Source organism: Carassius auratus, unplaced genomic scaffold (assembly GCF_003368295.1).
Source record: "Carassius auratus strain Wakin unplaced genomic scaffold, ASM336829v1 scaf_tig00030296, whole genome shotgun sequence".
NCBI classification, from domain to species: domain Eukaryota; kingdom Metazoa; phylum Chordata; class Actinopteri; order Cypriniformes; family Cyprinidae; genus Carassius; species Carassius auratus.
This window is the reverse complement of record NW_020525843.1, coordinates 167,449-189,845: the sequence shown is the minus strand read 5'-3', so window position 1 is coordinate 189,845 and position 22,397 is coordinate 167,449. Positions and strand designations below refer to the sequence as shown.

Genomic DNA, 22,397 nt, shown 5'->3' with positions numbered 1-22,397 from the left:
AACAAGCACGTGCTAGTTATTTAAATAAAATATGACGCTGCGTCAAAGAGCTTAAATCTTGCAATTTTGGAAGTGAAACTCTTTATGCACAATACCCTGAACACTATTTAGGCTACTGAAAAGTTTCTTCAGTAACAGGTACATCACCTTTGATCACTAACTTAAATCTCCGAGGAGGGACGTGATTTAATTGCTTTAACTTTTAATGAATGGCTTTGAATTGTCTTCCACAGAGCTGTGGCGATGGAGCAGCAGAATGTAGTGGAGGCGGCTGGAGAGAGGGAGTCAGATGCGGCAGATGTGATCGCGGAGCAGCCGTCCCTCTCTTTTCCAGAGGTGTTCCGCATGATTCAAGCAGGAGAGGAGGTTCCTGGACTCCAAAAGCTGGACATCAAACCTTGTAATGTACAGCCCACGGTTTCTCAAATGCCCAGAAAGTCTAAACCATGGGAAAAATGATTGCTTCCTAATTCTAAATTGTGGACTGATTTACAACACATTTTGCTTTTATTCAAGTCACAAATTAAGTACTTTTTTTTTTTAAATAAATGATTTTAATACATAGCAAAAGCGGGATGCTGAATGGAAAATAAAGCATGCCTAACTTTTTCTGATTTTGCATCAAAAGCTGCCTGAAGATGGTGGTATTTGCAGCTCAACAGCTTTGGCCAGTTAAGACAAACCCAAAGCCTCTCATGACTGTCAAGTGGTTCATCATGATCTCATGTGCTTGTGAAAGGGAAATGCAAAAGATTGACACACATCCTGCTTCAGAGCTTATTAGAGGAAGTGAACTTCACTCACAACTGGTCAACTAGCAGTCAAATGTACTGATCAGAATCTAGATAAAGCATACCCGACTGCTGTATTTTTTATTTTTTTTTAACTACAGAATGAATGGATCAGAATAGTTTGCTTATGTTTTAATAAAAGTTTAGTCACTGGCAAGTCAGAACTCAGTGGTCCGCTTTATATAAACAGCCTTTGATAAGTACTTTATTTGTCTTTCACAAAAATAATTTTGTTTTGATGGTCAATAAAAAGCTGAAATTTCAAGGTTTAGAATATCCCTGAATAAAAAGACATTCAAAAGTCAAAGTCCAAAATGATGGACCAAAGGCAAGTGCAGCAAAACAGCAGGAATCAGCCAGAATGTACATTTGTGGGTCCAGCAGGGTCATTTTTTTAAAAAACAGTCACCCCTGGATTGGTCAAAACTCCTCTGGTTCTCCTGCCTCATCTTCTGGAATTACAAAACCTTCCTGTTGAAAGACAGAAAACCACAGAACTCAGTGGGCTGAAGACGGTTTAGTATGAGACTTTCGACACTGCGACGCACACTTACATCTGTGGCGTACAGGATATCCACAATCCTTTGCAGCGTAGGATCACCCTCCCCCTCTTTCTCTTGGCAGATGAGCTCGATGTTTCTCAGTTTGCCAAAGTAGAAATCCCTTTCCTTTTCCATGTCAGCAATAGTGGCCTTCAGGTCATTTATCTGAACAGATGAGCATAAAAAATATAATAATAATAATAATAATAATAATAATAAGGGGTGTTGTTAATAAGGGGTGCAGTGGATAAGACACATGCCTTTGATGTGACAGACCCGGGTTCGAATCCACTGTGAGACACCAATGTGTCCCTGAGCAAGACACTTAACCCCTAGTTGCTCTAGAGGCGTGCGACCTCTGACATATATAGCAACTGTAAGTCGCTTTGGATAAAAGCGTCAGCTAAATGAATAATGTAATGTAATAATGATAGCAACAACAACTACTACTACTAACTTGGTCAGTATCACCATTAGAGTGCATTTCAACCCTCACAATACTCAAAAAATGTTGTTCCAATTTCCCAATCGGTTTATGTCATATCATAAATAGTAGACACTCAATTACTATAGAAACATTAGCTGAGCTCCCACACATTTTTTTAGATAATTATGGGCCATTATTCGAAGCATAAACCATAAGATATGTCCACATCTGTTAAATATGTTTTTATTGCAAAATTAAGATGCAAATGATATTTTCTGAAAGGTATGTTGTCATTTTTTAAACAGGATTATTAAAAAAATTAAAATAATTAATAATGAAATTATATATATATATATATATATGTATATATATATATATATATATATATATATATATATATATATATATATATACACACATACACAATTTTCATGGCAAATGAGTTATGTACAGGACACCAAAAGGCACCCTACAGTGATACTGACCCAACTATCATTACCAGTACTAACAACTATTATTATTATTAAAAACAACTACCAACTGTAACCTATTTTATATAAGCTGATTTAATAAAGTTTAAAATTAAAGCATCTGAAAACAGTGAAAATTATGCTTAAGTAAATGCATGTATGCTTCTCATTTACTGTTTTTTTGTAAAGCATACATACCATCTGAGTGAGTGCTCCCTTCTCTTCATCCCCGCTGCCTGTTCCTGTGCCTCGCGTTGCAGCTGGAGCTGTTTTTGGTGCAGATTTAGGTGCTGTGGCTGAACGCTGTGGAGCTGAACATCAAGAACATCCATCACCTTGTTAAACATACTCATCAACCTGACTCCAGGATAAGGGTCAACTCTAGCCTCAAATTGACCAATTAAATAAATTATTAAATGATTTCATTTCATATATAGAAGCTAAAAAAGAAAAAAAAAAGAAACTTAAAGGAAAAATATACTTCTAGAATAATTCCACCAACAAATGCCATTGACCCAAAAGAGAACTGCATGAATGTTCTTTTAAAATGTGCAGTACTTGGAAATGTAGGAGTCACCATAATGTGAGGAAAAACGCCCAGAGGTGAAGCAACCTTGTTGTCAATGTGCTTGTACTAAAACTCACAGTTCTTAATATCTTACCAACAGGGGCCATTGGCTTGACTGCAGGTGTGATGCCTGTGTCTGAAGCGAACAGAAATCCATGCACAGGCATTGTAAGGCTCCAGTTATTCTCACACATGTTAAAGCAGCTAAAGCATGTAGGATTGGCTCACTGGTGCGTGACTGGGTCACACCCACATTTTTTGGCCTCATAATCCATAACAGCTGCAGCTGTCATGCACCTGTTAGCATTAGGACAGCTAGCTTCCGACAATAATGCTAGTCTCTATACGATCAAGGAATACATGAACCAAAAAAAAAAAAAATTATAAGTTGATATTTATTAAAATGATAAATCATTCCTTGAATATTAGTTGGACATTTATGTATGCTATTTTAACCATTAGGATAAGCCTAAATAAATGGAACTTCCTGTTTGGTCTTTCTCCTTACCTGAGCTGGGTTTCTTTGGTTTGTTGGCTGTAGCTGCTGCTGCTGCTGGACTCTGATTGGTGGGCATTTCTTGTCCCTGTCGAGCTGCCGCCGGATCATATTCCTTCCCATCATAATTTGCATCGAAGAACTTCTTAAACCATTGCACAAACTCAAAGTTATCCTGGAATTTGCCCTTCACAAGCTTGTCAACAGGAATAATCTGCACAGAGGCGTAAAATGTTACAAAGCAGTTGCACTTCACATATTGCACATTACGAATATATTTTGTGTAGCAAAATGGAACGTAGCATCATTTGCATGCGAATGATTTTAACTGGTTGACATACTTTGCTAACTCCCATCTTTTTGAAGCTGCCTTGAAGGAGTTTGAAGTTATGGATGTATTCGTGCTCAAGTTTGGCCTGGAATTTGACTTTCTTCAGTGGAATACATGACGGGAACAGCATGTCCATGAATTGACAGTAAGCAGCACCTTAAAACACATTATTAAAGACATAGCCAGTAAATAATATAAAATATTTCAAAAAATGCCATACAGGTCCCAACCCAAACAAAAACCCCTTTCATCCCTCCCCTGCACTGTACTATCTTTGTCCATTTCCTCACTAACTGCTGACTCAAGACAGCAACAAATTCAGCATGCAAATGGCTGTCAATCTATGACACATTATTATATGTAATCGTTCTGATCAAAATGCAATCTAGGCTTTATGTCAATCTCAAACTCTGTCAGTAATGATGTGCATGATGCTCAGGTTGTGTGTGTGAAATGAAAGGACCAGACAGCTGATCACTGACCTGAGCACAGTTGCTCGATCTTGGCATGGCTCATCTGTAAAGACTCGTTTATCCATGTGAGCATGTCATGGCGGCTGAGGTTTTCACTTGTCACTGAAGTCGAGTACACGTTCACAGCCATGGCTGGGACGAAACCGACGATCTGAAGCTGATGGAGACACTTTTCCGCTGAAGCTGCAGGACAGAGAGGTTGTGGGAAAAAGAGTTAAAGCCTCATTTCCTTAAACACACATTCACACCCTTCAGCCCAGCTACATCATCATCTTTACTTCCTACTTAATGTCACTTCACTGCGGCTGCATATTTACATATAAAGGTCTAAATCGAGTACATTTCTTACGGGATAAAAATCTGATCTTTATTTTAAAAAGTTTGTCTCATATTAACTTTTTAGGATTCACATTTAACTCTCCGCTTTAACGTCAGTCAAAGTATTCAACTGGTGTTAATCTGTCAGAATATTTTATAGGGTAACGTTAACATTATTCATACAAACAGTTTGTACTCCACGTTATGTTTACGTTTCAACCGTTGTATTTTTAACTGCTGAACATTTAATTCGTAACATTAGATGACAAATATCGTCCAAATGAAAAAAAAAAAACTATCAATAAAGTATTGATTTTCTGTAAAGTATAGTGTTTCTGTTGTGCGTGTCAACGATCAAATCAACGCCTTTATCTTACATTTGGCTCTGGATGGGAGTGAAGCGGGCTGCAGTTTCACCGGCGCGTCGTTCGTAAAGTGCCGCTTCTGCAGCAGGCTGCCAACGGCCTAAAGCCCGAAACCACAGCAGACGCTTACTAACTATACACAGATGTCAAAATAAAAGTTCCATTCGAAAATATTCATTTGTCAAAGTAAAAGTAATAATCAACAAAATAAGAATCACTATTTAATGCATAACACAAAAACTAAAGTTGAAAGAAATCCACGACTTTGGTAGATTTAATCATATAAAAATACAATGAAAAATAAATTTTATTTTAATTTAAGTTTATTTTACTAACCTAAATCACTCTCACACCTGTACATGTTATTTTCCATTTCCTATTTGTTGTTTCAAGTTACCTATTCTATTAACTTAGCTCATCTATTAAATATTTTTATTGAACTAAATTTGAATGTCTGAGTAATTCATCTAATGCTTCTTAGCACATTACTAAAACAGCATTAATTAAAAAAAAAAAAAAAAATTGTGCCAAGGCAAGCAGAAATTTGACACATTGGTCTGAAGGACCAAATGTTTAGTTTGGTAAATTGCTAAAACAATTAATTGGCAAACAAACAAACAAACAAAAACAAAAACAGACCGATCAAACAAGTTTGGGGCAGTTTATTTTTCTTCACTGATGTTAGTACAAGCATGGAATATTAAAGCTAGGTAAGCAGACTATATCAAAAGATTAAAATAAAACCAGTCTTGTCAATCATCAGTCCAGGGAAATCATTCTAGATCTACATACATCATTAGCATATCATTTAGCACCAAAACACATCAGGGTTTTGAATGACCCATTCAAAAGTAAAAAAAAAAAAAAAAGAGGTATTAAGGGCAATTTCAAGAGTACAAATATATTGTATATTCTGTTCACAAAGAATTGAGAAAAAAATAATCAAGTGTGATGTTAAAGATCACAGTCCTTTGAGGCCTGCTGGTGTTGAAAAGACCTGAGGAAGATATTCTTTATAACCATACCGCACCTCCAAAATTAAACATGGACCATCATTTTACAAAAATCACATGTAACACAGCACCAACACAGTTCCTACTGGGAATTTCTAAAGCTTTGCTACAAGACATAGATATCCAGAAGGCATCAAGACATGTAATCCAGTTAAATGATATTTCACCAAAAGCACACATAACCCCCTCAGGCTGGCCCATGCCTCACTAAATCTGGTTTAATCAAGCTTAGTTTGAGTAAGTTGGCATACATTGTTAAAAAAAAACTACAAAAATTTAAAGATAAGCTTGGATTCGTTGGATTTCTGAGTGACCTAAAATGGATTTGCTTCCCTATTGTTTTTATACTTTAAGGTAATGACTGAAAATAAAGCTGACCGATAGCATGCAGGTATAGTATATAATCAATTGATAGAAATCCATGCCAGAAAATGTCAGGGAAACAGATGATGTATGGTCACACTAGCTTTGACCTGTGACAGTCCAAACCACAAATCACCATGATCCACACAATGCTAAAAAAAAATACACATGCTAAACAACTACAAAGAAAACAATGTATTTATACACACATTCTGAAGCACCTAATTTCACACTGACAGTGGACCACAATTAATAACGAAATGTATCAAGACATTTCAAAAGGTAAGATATAATTTAGACACTTGCACTAGACAAAGTAGCCAAAATTATCCCATTTAAAGTAGTCTGAAGTCAAGCCAGTTACAATCAGTTCACTTTTTCTTTTTTCCTCATAAAAAAATAGCCTATCAGTTTGTAGGCACTTATTCAGAGTTTAAGCCCTTGATCACATTGTTTCAATTTCAACAAAAAGGCTTCAGGAACTCTCACTTGGATTTTGTAGTATGCAAAATCCTCACCAAAAATAACAAACGAATGCTGCAGTGACCACAGTTTCAGCCAACAGTTTAAAATCGGAAGTGCATACAGGTAACAAATGGGGCAAAATGAAAAACAAAATACTTGAATGTTAAGGTTTGATGATCTGGTTCTTGTAAAATGAAGATAGTGTGGACTACAAGGTTTTAAAAATGCTCAAAAATAGTCTTAAAACAGCAGTGTTGCTCTGCAGATTTATTAGAAATGATAAAGATAATTAAAAAAAAAAAAAAAAAAAAAAACCTTTGGAAGGCTACTGTCAACTCAAATCTTACAGCCCAAGGTTTGAGTCAAATTGAATAGCACAGGCAACATTTGTGCTTCTGAATACATGGAGCACTATAAGATTGCATGTTTTCCTATAAATTAAACGCAGTTTAATTGAAACCCAAGTCATCTACGCTGTATATTAACATTCATTTCATTTAAATAGATGCTCCTTAATAGGAAAACATTTAAATGTTGACTTAGTACAGTTGTCATGATGGCCAAACATCCTGTATTATAAAACTGCACAGTGGAATGATAACATTACTATAATTTTAAAAATTCTAAAATGCAATATTTAACAACAGGATGTTTATTAAAAACACGGAAAGGATTTAATGTAAAAATGTGCTCTAAAAAGATGACATAAGTTTAAAACTGCTAAACCAAACCAAACTAATATTAACTTATTATAAATAGGCATAAAGCGGCATTCCTCCAGACAATGAACAAATCACAGAATGGCACTGAGGTAGTGGGTGGAGTATCGTGTGGCTCTCTCCAGCATAAAAATCACTTTAAAATGTACAAGTTAAAAATGACAGTACTTAAGAAAATCCAATCCAAAAGTGGCTGTGCGTTCCAAGAATAAATCATCAGGATAACATGCTTTCTGAACTTGAGAACAAATGCAACATTAAAATTTGGCAATATTCTGAGGTCAGAATCTGCAGGGAGAAAAACTAAAATAAAAAGAAAATCAAATTCATTTATCTGAGAGACTTAATTTGGACCTCCAGTGCCAGTGCTGCCTGGACCAGATGGTGGTTTACTCGCAAGCAAAGTAATCCTTCAAAGGGGCAAAGAGGTGTCGGATCACGGGAACGCTCCAGGACCGCCCAAGCAGCTTCTGCCTATGTCCTCGCCCCATATTGTTCACATCGGTGTAATGCTTTGGAAACCCAAATATTCTGAAAAAAAAAAAAAAAAAATACAACTGTTTAGAGCCACATAAATGCCTTTTTAACCAAACCCATTGAATTACTATATGCAAATTGCAAACCTGATATTGCTAAAATCGGAGTAAAATTTAGTTCATATAAATATATCTGACCTCTCCATTTCAGTGCACCAAAGATAGTCCTCTTTTCCATTCATGGTGACCGGCAGAGGCCCCATCTTCCCTTGTTTGATGGAGTTGGACTTGGTGGTGATAGTGCGAACTTTGCTGAACTGATGAAACCGAAATAAGATGTAATTGTTTTTGACATTCTATCATATAACTTAGATAAACCTAGAGTCCTGACACTCATGTATATTTTCTAGGACTGCTGTAAACTAAAACTACAAATGAAAATGTGTATTTGTGCAATTCTTTTATTTCATTCACAAAATATCAACTTTTCTGTCAGAAGGTACAATAAATTTACCATTGCGGTTCGTCCGACCTCCAGGCAGTCCTGCAGTTCTACTTTATCAGTGAGTGAAGTCGCAAGTGGTCTAAAAACACAAATTCACATTAATCTGTGCATACATCTATTACTGAACATGCATACCTGTCCATGAAGTTACACTTCATGTTTACAGATATTGTGATTGTTTGTGTGCCGCTGCATTTATACCGGTTCATTCCAGGTAAATTTCCCCAGAAGTAGCGAGCCCTGTGGGCTGGGCTTACTTTCACAGCATCAATCATCACAGGATTACACTGGAAACAGATAAATGCATGATAATTCATAACAATCTACAACCACAACAACAATGATGGGATGGGAAGGGATGGGAACACCATTGGTAAATAGCATGTATAAAGGTACTTTGTCCACTTTTGGCAAAAGATTTTCCCATACAAAGTTGGCATCAGGTCCAACATAATGTGTAATAATAATCGACTTCTGTTCTGTGTAAGATGTGTTTCTAATGTGACCACACCTCTAACCTGGTGGGAAAAATAAAAAGTATTTTTACCTCCAGGAAACGACAGATATCAGCCTTGTCATGAGCACTCATGGCTACTACGTTCTCAAAGAGCCAGAAAAAGGGGCGATCATCATCCTCTCTTGGCCTCATCATAGTTAACATGCGGTAATACTCAAAGAACAGCCGACCTGTGCCTTCTGAAAGAACATGAGAACTCTGAAATATCACTTTTTGAAACAGAGTTACACAAATCCATGCTCAGATTCAACTCTATTGAAAAGGTAACAAAGTACAAGAAAATGATAAACATCTTACCAAAAAGACCTTTTCTGGCTGGATTCACCATGGCCAGGTCATTACATGGACTTCCACCAATCAGGAGGTCAAATGGACCCCACTCGGCCAACTACAAAATGGTATGACAAAAAAGAAACTTAAAAATGTTTTTACACAGTGACTTGCCTTGGTTCCCCGTTGAAAAAACCAGCATATGCTGGTTAGGTATGTTTTGAAGCATAACCGCTCCTGCTCAGGACCATCTTAGACCAGCAGTCATGCTTCAAACCATACCCAACCAAGGATATGAGGTTTTTTTAAACATGGTTCTTACAGATATGAGAAAGACTGTATAAAAAATAGCAATGTTTAGCAATTAAATCTAGTTAACTTAAAATCTTTAACTACTTGAAGAATGTCTGTGAAATAAATTACTATATCTTGTGTGAAAATGCTCAATACGTACATGTTTCCTTGTGATGGTGCGCACATCTTTCACATATTCAATCTGGCCCTCATGTTTGATCATCCCAACAGCAATGGAGTCTTCACAGATCTCAGAGGCAATGTAGCGCTCCACCTTAAAGCCCAAGTCTTTTAAGACCAGATAGCCTACAAAAAAAGAAGTGTGTATGAAGGTAAAAAAAAAAAAAAAATCACTGTGGTATAATTCACTGCTATTGCACAAACTTCAAGGTACAAACACATACCTGTTGCAATCCCATCAAACAGAGAGAGGACTCTGATTGGCCGACGCTTATGAGCTGGAATAGAAGGATACACTCGGTGTGGCTCCTAAAATAAGGACAAAAACAGTGTTCTTCATATTAAAACATCATTCTGGTTTTCCATACTTGTGTAATCAGCTTCTGATTTTTGAAGCATTATGTGACACAGATAACTGGAGTAATGGCTGATGAAAATACAGGTTTGACAAAGGAGTTCAAACCGAATACATTCAATATTAAAACATAAATATATTCGAACATAAAATAGTTATATAAAAATGCAACAACATTATTAAATCAAAATAATAAAAGTTAATAAATGCAGACTTAAATAATATAAAAAGGTCCTACTAAACCCAAACTTTTAAATGGTAGTGTATAAGAAAAAAATGTGAATATGACACTCACAAATTCAAAGGCACTGTTATTGGCAAAATACTCCTGGACACGAACACTCCAGTCAGGCCTGAGCTTGAGCACGCCGTAGCACTTAGAGGGCAGGCAAATGTAACAGCTCCATGGGTCAACCTCCTTCAGCTTATCAAACGTCCCAGCTCCCACCAGCATATTCAAACAGTCTTTACAGAAACACCTAAACAGGGGGAGAAAGAAAGTCTGTAAAACAACCTGTTATGATGATTAACATCACATTAAGGTTTACGTTTGCATAAGTTTGAGTTCAAACCTGCAGCAGCTGGCATTTCCACAGAGAATGACCTCTTGTCCGGCGCAGCACACGGTGCAGTATGACTGATAGCCATCATCATCATACCTGTACAGTGTTTCTGTAAAGTTCTCCTACACAAATACAAAACATGCAAATAAAAAAAAAAAAATGACACTCTGGGCACCAAATATTAAATAACATATTAATTTTATGATTTTGCTCTAAACAGATTCAGACAAGAATCGATTCACACCTTGCACTTAAAACAAAGGCTTCCCTCAAAAAGTGGATGGAAAATTTCAGTGTTGGCAGTTCCACAGGACAGGCAGAAATCTGAGGAAAGAGAATAATTACCTTGTAATGAATTAAAATACATGACTGAGCAATGAGAATGCCCTTAAGGCAAAAATAAATAGCTAAAAATAATCAAATAAAAGGTGTGATTTCATGTGGTGACAACTGTGAAAATATTTAATATTTAATTTTAATATTTAATAATTTAATCTGAAGTGTGACCAATGAATCGACATGCCCTTTCCTATTTTTCTTTTCTACAATATCATTTTATTTTTTTAATTATTTAAATATTTCAGAGCCAAGCATAACCATATTTCCACAATTCTACCATGACCTTTTAAAAATGTCCTTAATTTTTCCAGGCTGGGATATTCAGGGCACAATTTTAACAGTTCCTAATATCTTCAGGTTTTCTGATTGGCCCAGCAGAAAAAACAACCAGGAATTTCAATTGTTGATAAACCCTAGAATAATTTCATTATTAAACTCAAATTATGAATCTTAAGTGACTTACCTTCAATGTTTCTGCCTTTAACGGTGACTTCATGGACCATTTGATCTGAAAAGAGGAAGACAAAACATAGGGGTTTGTTTTCTTACAAAAAATTTTTTTTTTTAATTAAAAACCTAAAACATCAATAATCAGTGTTTTATGATCTTTACGGCAAAGCTCGGGCCTTTACGCAGATTAATGTATCTCACCTCTGGTGTAATCTTGAGCTGACTGCCTGTTCTTGAAGACATACTTCCTCTTGGCTGGAGGCTGGTAATCAGACACTGAAGAATCAGACTCCGTTTTACTGGCAGAGCTGTCTGTGAAATAGAAAAGCAGAAGGCACTATGGTGAAGAGCTTTTGCTATTTTTGACATGTCTGTGTATAGACCTAATTTTTAGATCAATGTGGAGTCACTCTAGTACTCTCTGTTATTATGAACTTCAAAATTGTTGTCAATATCCAACTGTTTTTTAAAATTACAGATATCTTCAGTTTTTTTTTTTTTACATACCCACAGGAGGCAAAAATCCATCAGGACCCATGGGCTGGAAGCCTCCAAATGCCCAATCCAGCATGGCCTTCACCTCTTCCCCTTTCTTCTCCGAGGGGGGGAAATTCTTCCCACAGCGCTCTGCTGCCAACTACACAACAATATAATGCAATATTTAAATATGAATAGAATAAGAACTGGTCGTTGATTCTCAACCCTAGTTTCCAAGTATCTTTCACTGTACCTCTAGGATTTGATAGATGGCATTCTTGTAGGTAGGCAGACCTTCATAGGACTTACTACAAAAGCACTTTGCAAACGCAGCGAAGGGCTGCAGTCCCTCTGTATGAATCTAAGATCAACAAGAGAAACATGCTTCAACATGAAACAGATCCTTTGAAGAATAAGGGGGAAAGTATCTCTCAGATGAGAATCAGGGAACAGAAAGCACGTAAAAACTCCTAACCTCTGAAAACATGCCATCTCCAAACCACTCCACACGCCTCATAGACACAGGAAGCACCCGGCCCTTCCACACCACCACCAGTCCAGGCCACCAAGAGAAGCCTTTTACTTTTCCCCAAACAAGCTCTCCAATGGCATAACCTTTTCCATCCTGCAGAGAGAGGCAGTCAATACTAAATGCTACATTCATAACATGGATGTTTTGGATGTCCTAGATTAGTGAGAAACAGACAAACATACACAAGTGGTCAGGTTTGAAATGAGGAAAGAGAGGTTTAGAAACTTACGTGGTATGCTTGTTCTCTCTTTCCAGATCTGGGGCTTGGTGTCGAATTTGATGCAGATGAACGAGCATTGTTCTTAACCTACATTAGTGAGAAACAAACAAACAGTCTAAAGTGAATGCTTTTGAATTAGACAGTAAACATTTCATGTGGAAAGCACACACACCCATAACACCCAATTTAAATGAAGTCTCCTGCCGAACTGTTTTTGCTAGCTTTCACAGTGCGAACTACTGAGAAAGTCTTGTTGAAGCTTAAAGTGAATCACTTCAATCTTGTGTAAATATTACCACCAAAAGATGGGTTTTTTTTTTTTTTTGGTCACACAAACATTTTTATCATGTATGTTAGTGTATCAGTACAGCATGCACGACAACAAATAAGAAATCTTTATTTATTTGTAAAGCACTTTTTACAATACATATTGCTCTAAAGCAGCATAATAAAAAAAATAAAAAAAACCACCATGGACAAGCAGATATAGAACGTTAGCAATGCAATTACAGAGGAAAAACAGACATGGACACATAGCTACAGGTGGAACATCAGATGAGAATGAAGACTCTAAAGAGCAATCTATCATCCGGAAAGGAAACCACAGGACTCATGCACACATTCATAAAGTGGCATCCATGGCTTATGAAAACTGCTCAATGTAATACAGAGAGCGTGAAAGGGACAATACTGAGGTAGACCCTCTACACCTGCGATAAGCCAGACAGACCACTGAATCTTGACCTGGGCAGGTACATACCACCTCGGGTTTGCCGTCCTTGTCTGGGTTCACCGGTTTGCTCCAGGTGCCTGTACCAGCCTGAAAGACTTTACGTTCTTGTGGTTTCTGCCGTAAGCTGCTCTCCCAACCATAAATCCCCCTAACGGAGCCCTATAGACCCATACATATGCACACAAATTACACACATACGCAGTCACTCGGGTCACATGACTCCTACATTGAAGTAATCAGTATCTGGATGCCAAATCGCAGATATGTAGAAAAGGAAAGAAAGATGTTAAATCAAGACAGGTTAGTGTGATGATATGCTTGGTTTGTCTCTGTGTGTGCCAGTGATTTTTTTCCCCCTGTGATAACTAGTTGATCTAATCAGTCATAGTTTGCATCATCATCTCAATACAATGCCACAGTTGTTTTCCAGCTTTTATTACCTCATGCATCGTGCCACTAGTCCAGATATCATCATCGGCTCCATTTTTCCTTAAATCCATTTCTGTCGAAAAATAACATGTTTTAAAATAGTTCAATGTAATAATCAAATATGAATGTATCGATTTTGAGGTGTATAAAAGGAAAGCACAGATAGCAAACAATTAACATTACTCTGAGCCCAGACAAACAGTGCATATACATTTGCATTGTCAATCCAATTGATCAACTTTCTTTAGCATAGGGTGGAAGCAAAGGAAGAAAGTTCAGACCAACAGACATTTGCCACCAGAAGTGATTGAGATCATGAAGCATTACTCTGCAGCTGCTCTAGAACCTCTTAAACTCTTCTTAAGCATTTCATTCACACCTCTCTGACTGGTGATCTTCTCCAGTCGCACCACACACGGCTTCACTGTGACTGAGTGTTGAACCATCTCTGGAAAACAGCAAATTGTTTACATCAATCTAACCAGCCTCTGCTGGATCTGACTGGTTAGAACTTGATCTGCACTATACAGCCATGCAAAAAATTTATATAGATTACAACTTACTATGTAATGTATATGACAGCACTAAATTAATCCGTGACAATTAACCCTTTAGCACCCATGTTAATAACATGCAAGCCAGAAGACGTTTCTACATCTTCATGCGCTTTAATCCAGATATTAGTCTTGCAGAGCTAGACATCTGCCAGTTGGCATCACTTTACAGCATTTCTGGCAAAGAACCGCCCACATAGGCATTTTACATAAGCAATATATCAAATCATCAATACACCCAGAAATTATGAAAATATTGAAGCCTCTTATGGTCTCGGCAGTGACCAATGAGCTGCTTCTCACAATGAAAAAGGGAAAGCCATCGTCAGCCTGCTCTGACATGATCTGATCCAAACATTTTCCTCAGCAATGGAACTTGAAACTGAACGTAATTAACCTTGCGAAGTCCAATAATTAGTCAAAGTTTTTAGTTCTTCCTCACAAGTGCTCATTGTAGAAGCCCTTTCCTTGAAAGCACAATTTGGTGTTCAGATAGACTAATCTATCAAAAAAAAGCCTGTACATCCTAAATTCCACAAAAAAAAAAGAAAAAAAAAAAGAATGAATAAATAAATAAATGATTATGGGATCTGCGAGCATTTTTCTGATGTGTAGGTTGATGTTTTTTCAGGCTTGCCATTTTTGGAGGCTGAGGATATTTGTCGCTGTCAATGCGAATCGTTTTGGTGAAAATATTTTACCAGTGATTGCTGCTGCCATTTTTTATGTAAAAAAAAATAATACAAATAAAATAAAAGCGAGCAGGCCTTTAGGATAACTTACCTGCTGTGCTACCTCTGTTTTTTTTCATTTGGCCATTTCTCATAGGTGATGTCTTGACTTCAGTGTGGTCTAGAGAGGAGTCATCATTGGAATCCAGCTCTTTTGTAAAATCTGTGTCACTATCCTCTGAACTATCATCCCAATGAGCAACATCTCCATTTTCAACAGCCTGCGAGCAAGTAAACTCATTAAACCACATGAAAATATTAAATACGATAGATAGACAGACAGACAGATAGATAGAATGTACTTTATACCTGTGCAAAGATCTTTTCTGCTTCAAGAGATGGACAGGGCAAAATCAAAAAACAGAGGACAAGTCTCTTGAAGATGGATTCTGGTGGAAAAGTCTTTAGCACATTACACCAGTATTGCTCCAGAGGAAGGGTTGTGTCTTCTTCATCTTCTACAAGCTGGTATTCCAAGAACTCATCTGTGAGTTTAGCAGAATCCTCAGGTTTGGAGCATATGCCAAATTGTACAGCAAGGTCAACTATACTCTTTCCTGTGACCTTCAATCTTCCAGCTGGGCTGAGGAGCTGTGAAATGCCTCTCAGGACACTATCGCTCAGAGGTATACTGTCAGCGATGGAGGTTGTAAGAGTTTTGTAGAAAGCTAAACACTCATCATGGAACACATTAAAGGAATCTGCTAGCTCTTCTTCTCTGGCAGAGATGAAGTCTTCTACCACACCTCCCAGACTGAGCTCAGTAGCAGGAAGGCAGAATGTGGAGTTCTCCAGGATGGCTGGGTCTCGTTCCTTCAGGTAGCGTATGACCGCTTGGGGGCGCAGAAAGCTGGAGGCATACGAACGTAGGAGTCCACTTGCTTCTCGAAGGATCTGGACAAGATCGGCACGAACAGAGCCTTTGCTTTGTTGCAGGTGCTGCTCGAAGGCACGGAGTGGTCCAAGAGCATGATCCAGGAACATCAAGGTGATCCTAATTTTAGGATTCTCCAACTGCGAACAAATTTGCTTAGCTTTATCATTATTTTCATCGCAGGAAGTGAAATATGATACCAAATCACTCCACATTTCAAGCATTCTTTGAACGAGCACACAAAACTCCTCACAACTGTGTGAGAGGGGAGCGCTGGTGTCTCTTAGTCCTTCAATGCCCGCAAACAGCACCTTGATGTTGTCGTTGCTGGTGGAACAAGTTGAGAAGTGTTCATAGATGTTGGCAATAAGTTCCTGAACCTGACTGGAGTGAGCTCGTAGGCCAGCACTGCAGGCAGAGTCAGGTATGCTGTAAAGTCCTCCGAGATCAATCACCCGTGGGTTGAGCTCCTGGATGTGTGTCACAACACTTCCTGAGGTCTGTTCTTGGTCATTAACGTAGAAAGCAACCATGTTGCCAGCAGGAAGCTCAAATTTTTGAAGGACATTGTGTAAGCATCCAGATACAGAGCTACCATCTTCCGCCTGAAAGACATCAAGGAGTCGGATACAATATCTTGCTCGCTTTTCCTCAAAAAAGCCCACTAGCACCACATGGCAGGAGGTTCTTTCTCTGCTTTCTGCATCAAGCGGCACCTGACCATATATATAGATACAGTAGGGATTCATCTTACAAGCAGAAACAATATCATTTGGATAATTTAGGCCGAGGACGTAGCTTGCAGTACGCTGGGAGACCTTGTTGATCCTTGAGGGTAAACTGGAGAGGCAATGGTTTTGAATGAAAAGAAGCATGGTTTCACTAAAGGGAATAGAGTTTTCTATCTTTTTTCTGCCAGATGAATTTAAACCTCCCATCTCACGCTTCATATGCTTCTGAGTCTGCTGGTGACGCTTCAGATCAAAAAAACCTGCATGTAGAATGATATTGGAGTCACACAAAGTGCAATAAGCACAGTTGTCTCCCATATTACTGGCTCTGATCCACTTGAAGGTTCTTTCCCATTTAGAATCGTAATTCAAAGGTTCTCTCCTTCCATTCAGTTCCATGTCTTTGTCAGACTCGTCTCTTACTATGCCTGTGTAAAATGGAAAACAAGTTACATTGGTGATGTGATGGAATATTACATTTATTTCAATGATGAACTGATTTCCCAGTACTATTGGTGTATTGGGGCGTATTTTAACATTTTCCCTGATTGTGGGGAAAATTATTCAAATAAAACAGTAAAAATCACCATAAAAAAAAACAAAAAAAAAACTGAATAAACAACAATGGCTCACCAGATTCACGTGGATTTTTCCAGGATCTTGGAGATTTAACAGGTTCATCTACCTGTACAATATCCTGACCGTTACGAGCTTCAACTGGGTTGTACTCTCTCCCTCGTCTCTCATTGGCAAAGAAAAATTTCCTGAACCATTTCAGAAAGGTGAAATTGGGTCTAAACTTTCCTGTGAGAAGCTGCTTCACAGGGACTTGCTGAAAGAGGCATCAAAAATTTAGAAAAAAATTGAGTGTGAAGAGTTGACAACCTTCTCAAATTATACAAGATTCACATTTAAATATCTAGAGTGTAGTACTACAAGTCTGTAGAATAACAGAACAACAACATCCTAAGAAATATAACCAAACTTACAAATATCAACTTAAACGTTTATATTTTTATACACAAGAGGATTCATGAGGTTAAAAGAATAGATTCAGGTTAACCTCACCTGTTTTATTCCGTTTTTTTGGAAAGCCGCCTGCAGAAGACTGTAGTTCTGTTTAAAATCAGTCCTCTTTTGGGACTCAAACTTTACTTTGCTCATGTCTATGGACCCTGGGAAGAGCAAGTCCATAAGCTGGCAAAAACAAGCACCTTTATAAAAAGAAAAGATAAAAAGATTGTGTAAATTCAGTTTCAAGCTGTTGGCAATGTGTAGATAGTAACAAAATATAATTTAAGCAGTACCTGAACGACATTGCTCCACTTGAGTAAAATGAGTCTGTAATGTTTCATTGATCCAGGACAAAACCTCATAGCGACTGCACTTGTCATCAGGGTTATTGGGGTCCAGACTAACATTCATAGCCATCTTATGCTTTCATAAGCAAAATAACAATGTGAAACTGCAGTTAGAAGCAATAAATCATAAACAAAGGTAAATAGCAATAGTAAACCAGTTACTAGGGAACTTTGTACACATACATATATTGATGTTACTTAGTTACTCTTTAAAATTCTTAAGTTTAAGTTACTCTTAGATAGGTGTATAATGTGAAGTTAATCTTAATGTAAAAATAATGAATTATATCATGTAAAGTTACATGTGAGATAAGTTTTGAGGTTAATCTAAAAGGCATAATGTTTAATACATATTTTGTAGTCTAATCTGGTTCATTTTGGACTTCCTCAAAACTGAAAAGACTACAGCCTCTCTCTTGCGTCAGTGTGCAGAGTTCAACAACTCCTCCCCAGTTCACGAAAATCTCGCGGGGCAATTTTTGCCGCGAATACTGCACGCTTAAATCTACCTTTCACTTCAACAGGTTTAGCCGGTGACAACAACTAGATACACCCAGAATCTCAAACAACAATGAGCTAAATTAATCTAATGAAAGCAACGAAATAAACACGTATAAGAAACATACCGGTGGATGCATTTAACGTTGGATATTTAGCGGTTGATTTATTGGTGGGGTGACATAGTTGTATTAGCATGTGGTTATTTTTTTTTTTACCTTGGCTGTGACCCTTACTGTCTTTTTTGGACCCTTTCAAAACAATTGGATTCGCGATAACGAAACTGACGTGTGGTTTTAAGTAAGTCCCTAACTCAGATGTAATCAGCTAACATGCAGTACAAATCATGTTTGCTAAAAACGACAATTGAGTAAACCCTTTTCATTTATAAACCTTAAGCGTGTTCTCCTTTTTTTAAGACCGGTTGCCTTTGTTAGTATGTCTTTGTGTAGCTGTAATGGTCGATCACATACAGATAAACTATGGGAACGTGAAACATAAGAATGGTTTCTATTTCAGTATAATCGTAACTCGTCACAAAACATGACAAATCGAAACTTGCTTTTAAAAACATCAAATATGTCCTACCTTATTTGTACCTTGGTCCAGAGACCTCGCTACTCCCCAGTCTACAATGTAATCCCCAATCTAGCCAGTGCCTTCCCCCAACATATGCATTGTCCTACACGGATTGGCCTGTACAATCCAAAGTAGGAGGTCCTATACTGCATTAGCTAGCTAGCTAAGATTTCTCACGTACGAAATAGCGGGTCGTTTCTTGGTGACAACGGTATTTTCACGTCAAGACAGATACAGATGTGAAATATAAGGTTAAACTGACTTACCGTGTGTCAGTTGATTAATTCGTAACCGTTAGCGATGACTCCGATGCCAAGAACGGAAATCCCGATTTTTTTTTTATCGCACAGTTTACAAATATCCATATCAATTAAATACATCGTATTCTGTTAAAAACACATAAATCCTATTTTGAACATTACGATTATACTACGATTATACAATTTATATGTGAAATAATTAAAATAAATAAATAAATGCAACGAAGTTTTACAAGTACTTTTTTAACGCAGAACTAATGCTTCACTTTATACTTAATCTTATTTAATGAACTGTTGATACAATTAACACGGGAAGTGATTTATAGATTGATCACAAACGAAAGCCACGTGACAGTAACAAACGTTGTTGAAAGGTATTTAATAATTGAATGTATCTTGGCATCAATGATCTAACATACTACATTAGAATTTTTTTTTTTAATTTTTTTTTGTCAAACACACATAAAGCGTACGGTTAAAGTGTTTTCCAATAACGTCACTACTGGCTCCAATATCAAACAACGAGAGGTTAAGCCTCTGAAATGGCGGGCTGTGAGTCGTGAGTTGAACGCGTGTTGATATGGCGCCAGAAAAGGCTCGGGAAAGGGGCTTGTTTTTCACCGCCTAAAATGGCGGGGCAATTGGTTCTGCAGTCTACAGTAGCGAATGTGTGATTTTGTATATTTGTATAGCGCGATTTGGTTCCATATTTGCTAAACAAAAGCAACGGGCGACCCTGTACGTTTGTAAATCTCAATTTAGTCCACTGCGACCAAGCTGTTCACATTCAGCCACACATAATTAGTGTTTTCCGTTCTTTTCTGAGAGACATTTACTGCTTTTTAATAATAAAAATAGATATTGGCGCCTGAAGAGAAACAGCCTAAATGTATCAGAAGTAATAAAATCAAAACCCCCTTTTAACACAAAGTCTTTAGCATGTTAATGTTTACAATATGTCAATGTAAAAAGCAAGAAGTAAGAAAAGTAGTTAAGATTTATCCAGTTTGACAGAGTTTAGTTTGGTTTGGAGAAGATCCCTTTAAAACGCAATAGTATTTTTGTTTCAAGGTTGGTAATTTGTTTAAAGGCAAAGCAGCAGGACAGACAGGACAGGTAAGCCTCCACCCATGAAAAACAGAACATTAATTGTTTTTCACTTACTCTCTTTCTTTCACTCACTCTTTACCATTTTTTTACTTGCTCTTTCACAAATACATTTTGATGCCGTTTTTTGCAAAGTCTCTTATTCTAACAGATCTAGGAAGACGTGCTGTTGTCCATTTTTCCAACTACGCTTTGTGCCAGTGTCAAAACTCTAAGCATTACAACCAATATTAACACAATAAACACAGAGTTTGGGGCGAGGCTATCTGCCTTTTCTAACAAATGGAATTTGGGAAACCTGTTTGAAAACAACTGTTTTGCAGATGGTTTTACTTACCACTTCTATATTCTTTCTAAACAGCTTTAGCGATGAAGAGAATCTGCAGCTTTAACCTTTGTGGTAAAACAACAGATTGGATATTAGTAAATTGAAAAAGCTTATTACAAGATGGAACAGGATTTAAAAGCAACATAGGCAACATGTGTTTTAATGTTTATGTTAAATTATTAATGTTGACTGTGGAATACGGAAACATAAACTGAATTGAGTTCCTTATCAGAAGTGAAAGAGGTAGTCAGCGATCCCTATCATGCTCGCTGCTCGACAAAACAACAGTGGTCTTTATCTTCTCGCCTTCCTGTCCCCTCCAGATGTGTGCTGTTTGAAACTGAAAATAACGGTTTCACTACGACATACCTTAAACCCACACATAAATCTCTCTAATGCATATTTCACAATGTCTCTTGGCATGCCTGAGAAAACGACGATTTAACGTATGTTTGAAGCATACTTTTTCTCTTGTAATTATTATTGTAAAATTACAGACTGAGTTGCTTTAAAAATAGCAGCAAAATGAAAAGGGCTATCTACCAGGAATGCTCCAATCTCACCCTCAGCTATAAATGAACCTCAGATCTCAGACAGCTCATCACAACAATGACCTCGCTATTGAGATGACAAATCCTATCTTACTCGGTGCTAGTCAAGCCTGATCTAGACCACAGCAGGGTCAGAGGGGTCAAGGTAGGCTTTGTGTTATCAAGAAGCAACACACTGTGAGTGACAGGAAAGAGTGAGTCTGGTTCTAACCTCAGGAAAGAGAAATTTTGCTTGAAAAATAGCTGCTGACTGGCGTTTCTTGATTTCAGTCACATTAGTTAAATTTCACAAGCAAAATACTAAAATAATATTTGGGGATCCTCATGCCTCCACTTAATGTTCACTTTATCTTTTTACTATATTCACTACCTCACATAGACACACTGACAGTGTCGCCCTGTTTTTGCACATTTTTATTACTCACATTTCACTGCTGGTTATATATGCTATATATAATTTTGTATGTGACGAATAAAAATCTTGAATCTTGAATCTTGATTCCCGTTTATTGTCATTAGTGTAGTGATGAATAAAGCACAGGTACACAGAAGTCACTTTCTAACCGAGCTTTCTATTGGTCAATTCTGCAAATATGCACAACCAACTGCATAAGCAGTTAAACTCTTCTTAATGAGTCATGGGAGTTTTGAGCGGTTTTAGGTTTTGAAGCTTTCAAAATATCAGCTGAGAAAAAAGTATATGTTCTTTAGGCAATTTTGTGTTTTTAAAGGGAGAGGATGGGGTAAAATCCCTGCAAGAAAGACCAAGGAATATGAATGAGAGCGGTAAGCAACAGAGAGGGGGAAAAGACAGAAAACAATACTAGAGGTCAGGTCCTGACAGATGCGATCAAACTCATCACAAGCTCCCAGGATAAGGGAACTCACAGCCACAACAGGGGGTCACAGTGCACTTGTCACAGCCAATCAGACACAACCACAGCATGAGCGCTGCCTGTGTTTGTGTCTCCTCGCTGTTAGACTTTTCTAGCCAATCATCTTGATTGATTTTGGGTTTGACTGACAGGTGAGGGAAGGAATTGCAAAGCATGTAATGGAGCAAGTGTTGTAAACTGCTCTGGAGAGGTGACAAAATCACTTTGTCTGTATTTTTAATTTAATAATTTATATGTGGGATTTAA

At 37.5% G+C, this 22,397-nt stretch overlaps 2 protein-coding genes across 7 annotated transcripts; both read right to left on the bottom strand.

The window, feature by feature from the left end:
* Positions 1-908: 908 nt before the first annotated feature.
* On the bottom strand, positions 909-4,902 carry LOC113080154 (microtubule-associated protein RP/EB family member 1-like). 2 transcript variants are annotated; one of them, XM_026252390.1, is made up of 8 exons: positions 4,794-4,902; positions 4,108-4,281; positions 3,636-3,781; positions 3,307-3,508; positions 2,893-2,934; positions 2,429-2,541; positions 1,346-1,498; positions 909-1,262 (listed from the first exon to the last, which is right to left on the bottom strand). In XM_026252390.1, exons 2-8 carry the CDS (start codon positions 4,226-4,228, stop codon positions 1,212-1,214), a joined length of 828 nt encoding a protein of 275 aa, XP_026108175.1. In that variant the 5' UTR covers positions 4,229-4,281; positions 4,794-4,902; the 3' UTR covers positions 909-1,211. The 2 variants fall into 2 exon arrangements, with proteins under 2 accessions (XP_026108175.1, XP_026108176.1); XM_026252391.1 differs by lacking the exon at positions 2,893-2,934.
* A 2,401-nt stretch (positions 4,903-7,303) lies between these two features.
* Positions 7,304-19,460, bottom strand: LOC113080151 (DNA (cytosine-5)-methyltransferase 3A-like). Of its 5 annotated transcripts, none has more exons than XM_026252377.1 (26): positions 19,276-19,460; positions 17,879-18,008; positions 17,640-17,785; positions 17,205-17,403; positions 15,276-16,999; positions 15,019-15,187; positions 14,061-14,129; positions 13,693-13,754; positions 13,280-13,411; positions 12,529-12,606; positions 12,243-12,392; positions 12,021-12,128; positions 11,798-11,927; positions 11,492-11,602; positions 11,304-11,348; positions 10,746-10,825; positions 10,511-10,623; positions 10,234-10,417; positions 9,808-9,892; positions 9,564-9,709; positions 9,137-9,227; positions 8,870-9,018; positions 8,524-8,609; positions 8,332-8,401; positions 8,016-8,134; positions 7,304-7,872 (listed from the first exon to the last, which is right to left on the bottom strand). In XM_026252377.1, the coding sequence occupies exons 2-26, from the start codon at positions 18,000-18,002 to the stop codon at positions 7,731-7,733; spliced, it is 4,512 nt and encodes a 1,503-aa protein (XP_026108162.1). In that variant the 5' UTR covers positions 18,003-18,008; positions 19,276-19,460; the 3' UTR covers positions 7,304-7,730. The 5 variants fall into 5 exon arrangements, with proteins under 5 accessions (XP_026108162.1, XP_026108161.1, XP_026108163.1 ...); XM_026252376.1 differs by lacking the exon at positions 19,276-19,460 and adding an exon at positions 19,019-19,087; XM_026252378.1 differs by lacking the exons at positions 14,061-14,129; positions 19,276-19,460 and adding an exon at positions 19,019-19,087.
* Between the last annotated feature and the right edge of the window lie 2,937 nt (positions 19,461-22,397).

Bases quoted from the DNA above. Each gene is read 5' to 3' on its own strand.
- LOC113080154 (XM_026252390.1), bottom strand. From the start codon at position 4,228: ATGGCTGTGAACGTGTACTCGACTTCAGTGACAAGTGAAAACCTCAGC. The intron at 2,542-2,892 runs GTAAGATATTAA...CTTGATGTTCAG, and splicing joins CAAGCCAATGGCCCCTGTTG to CTCCACAGCGTTCAGCCACA. The intron at 1,499-2,428 runs GTATGTATGCTT...TCATCTGTTCAG, and splicing joins AGGGAGCACTCACTCAGATG to ATAAATGACCTGAAGGCCAC.
- LOC113080151 (XM_026252377.1), bottom strand. From the start codon at position 18,002: ATGGCTATGAATGTTAGTCTGGACCCCAATAACCCTGATGACAAGTGC. The intron at 13,755-14,060 runs GTGTGAATGAAA...ATTTTTCGACAG, and splicing joins GAAGATCACCAGTCAGAGAG to AAATGGATTTAAGGAAAAAT. The intron at 12,393-12,528 runs GTAAGTTTCTAA...CTCTCTCTGCAG, and splicing joins AGAGAGAACAAGCATACCAC to GATGGAAAAGGTTATGCCAT.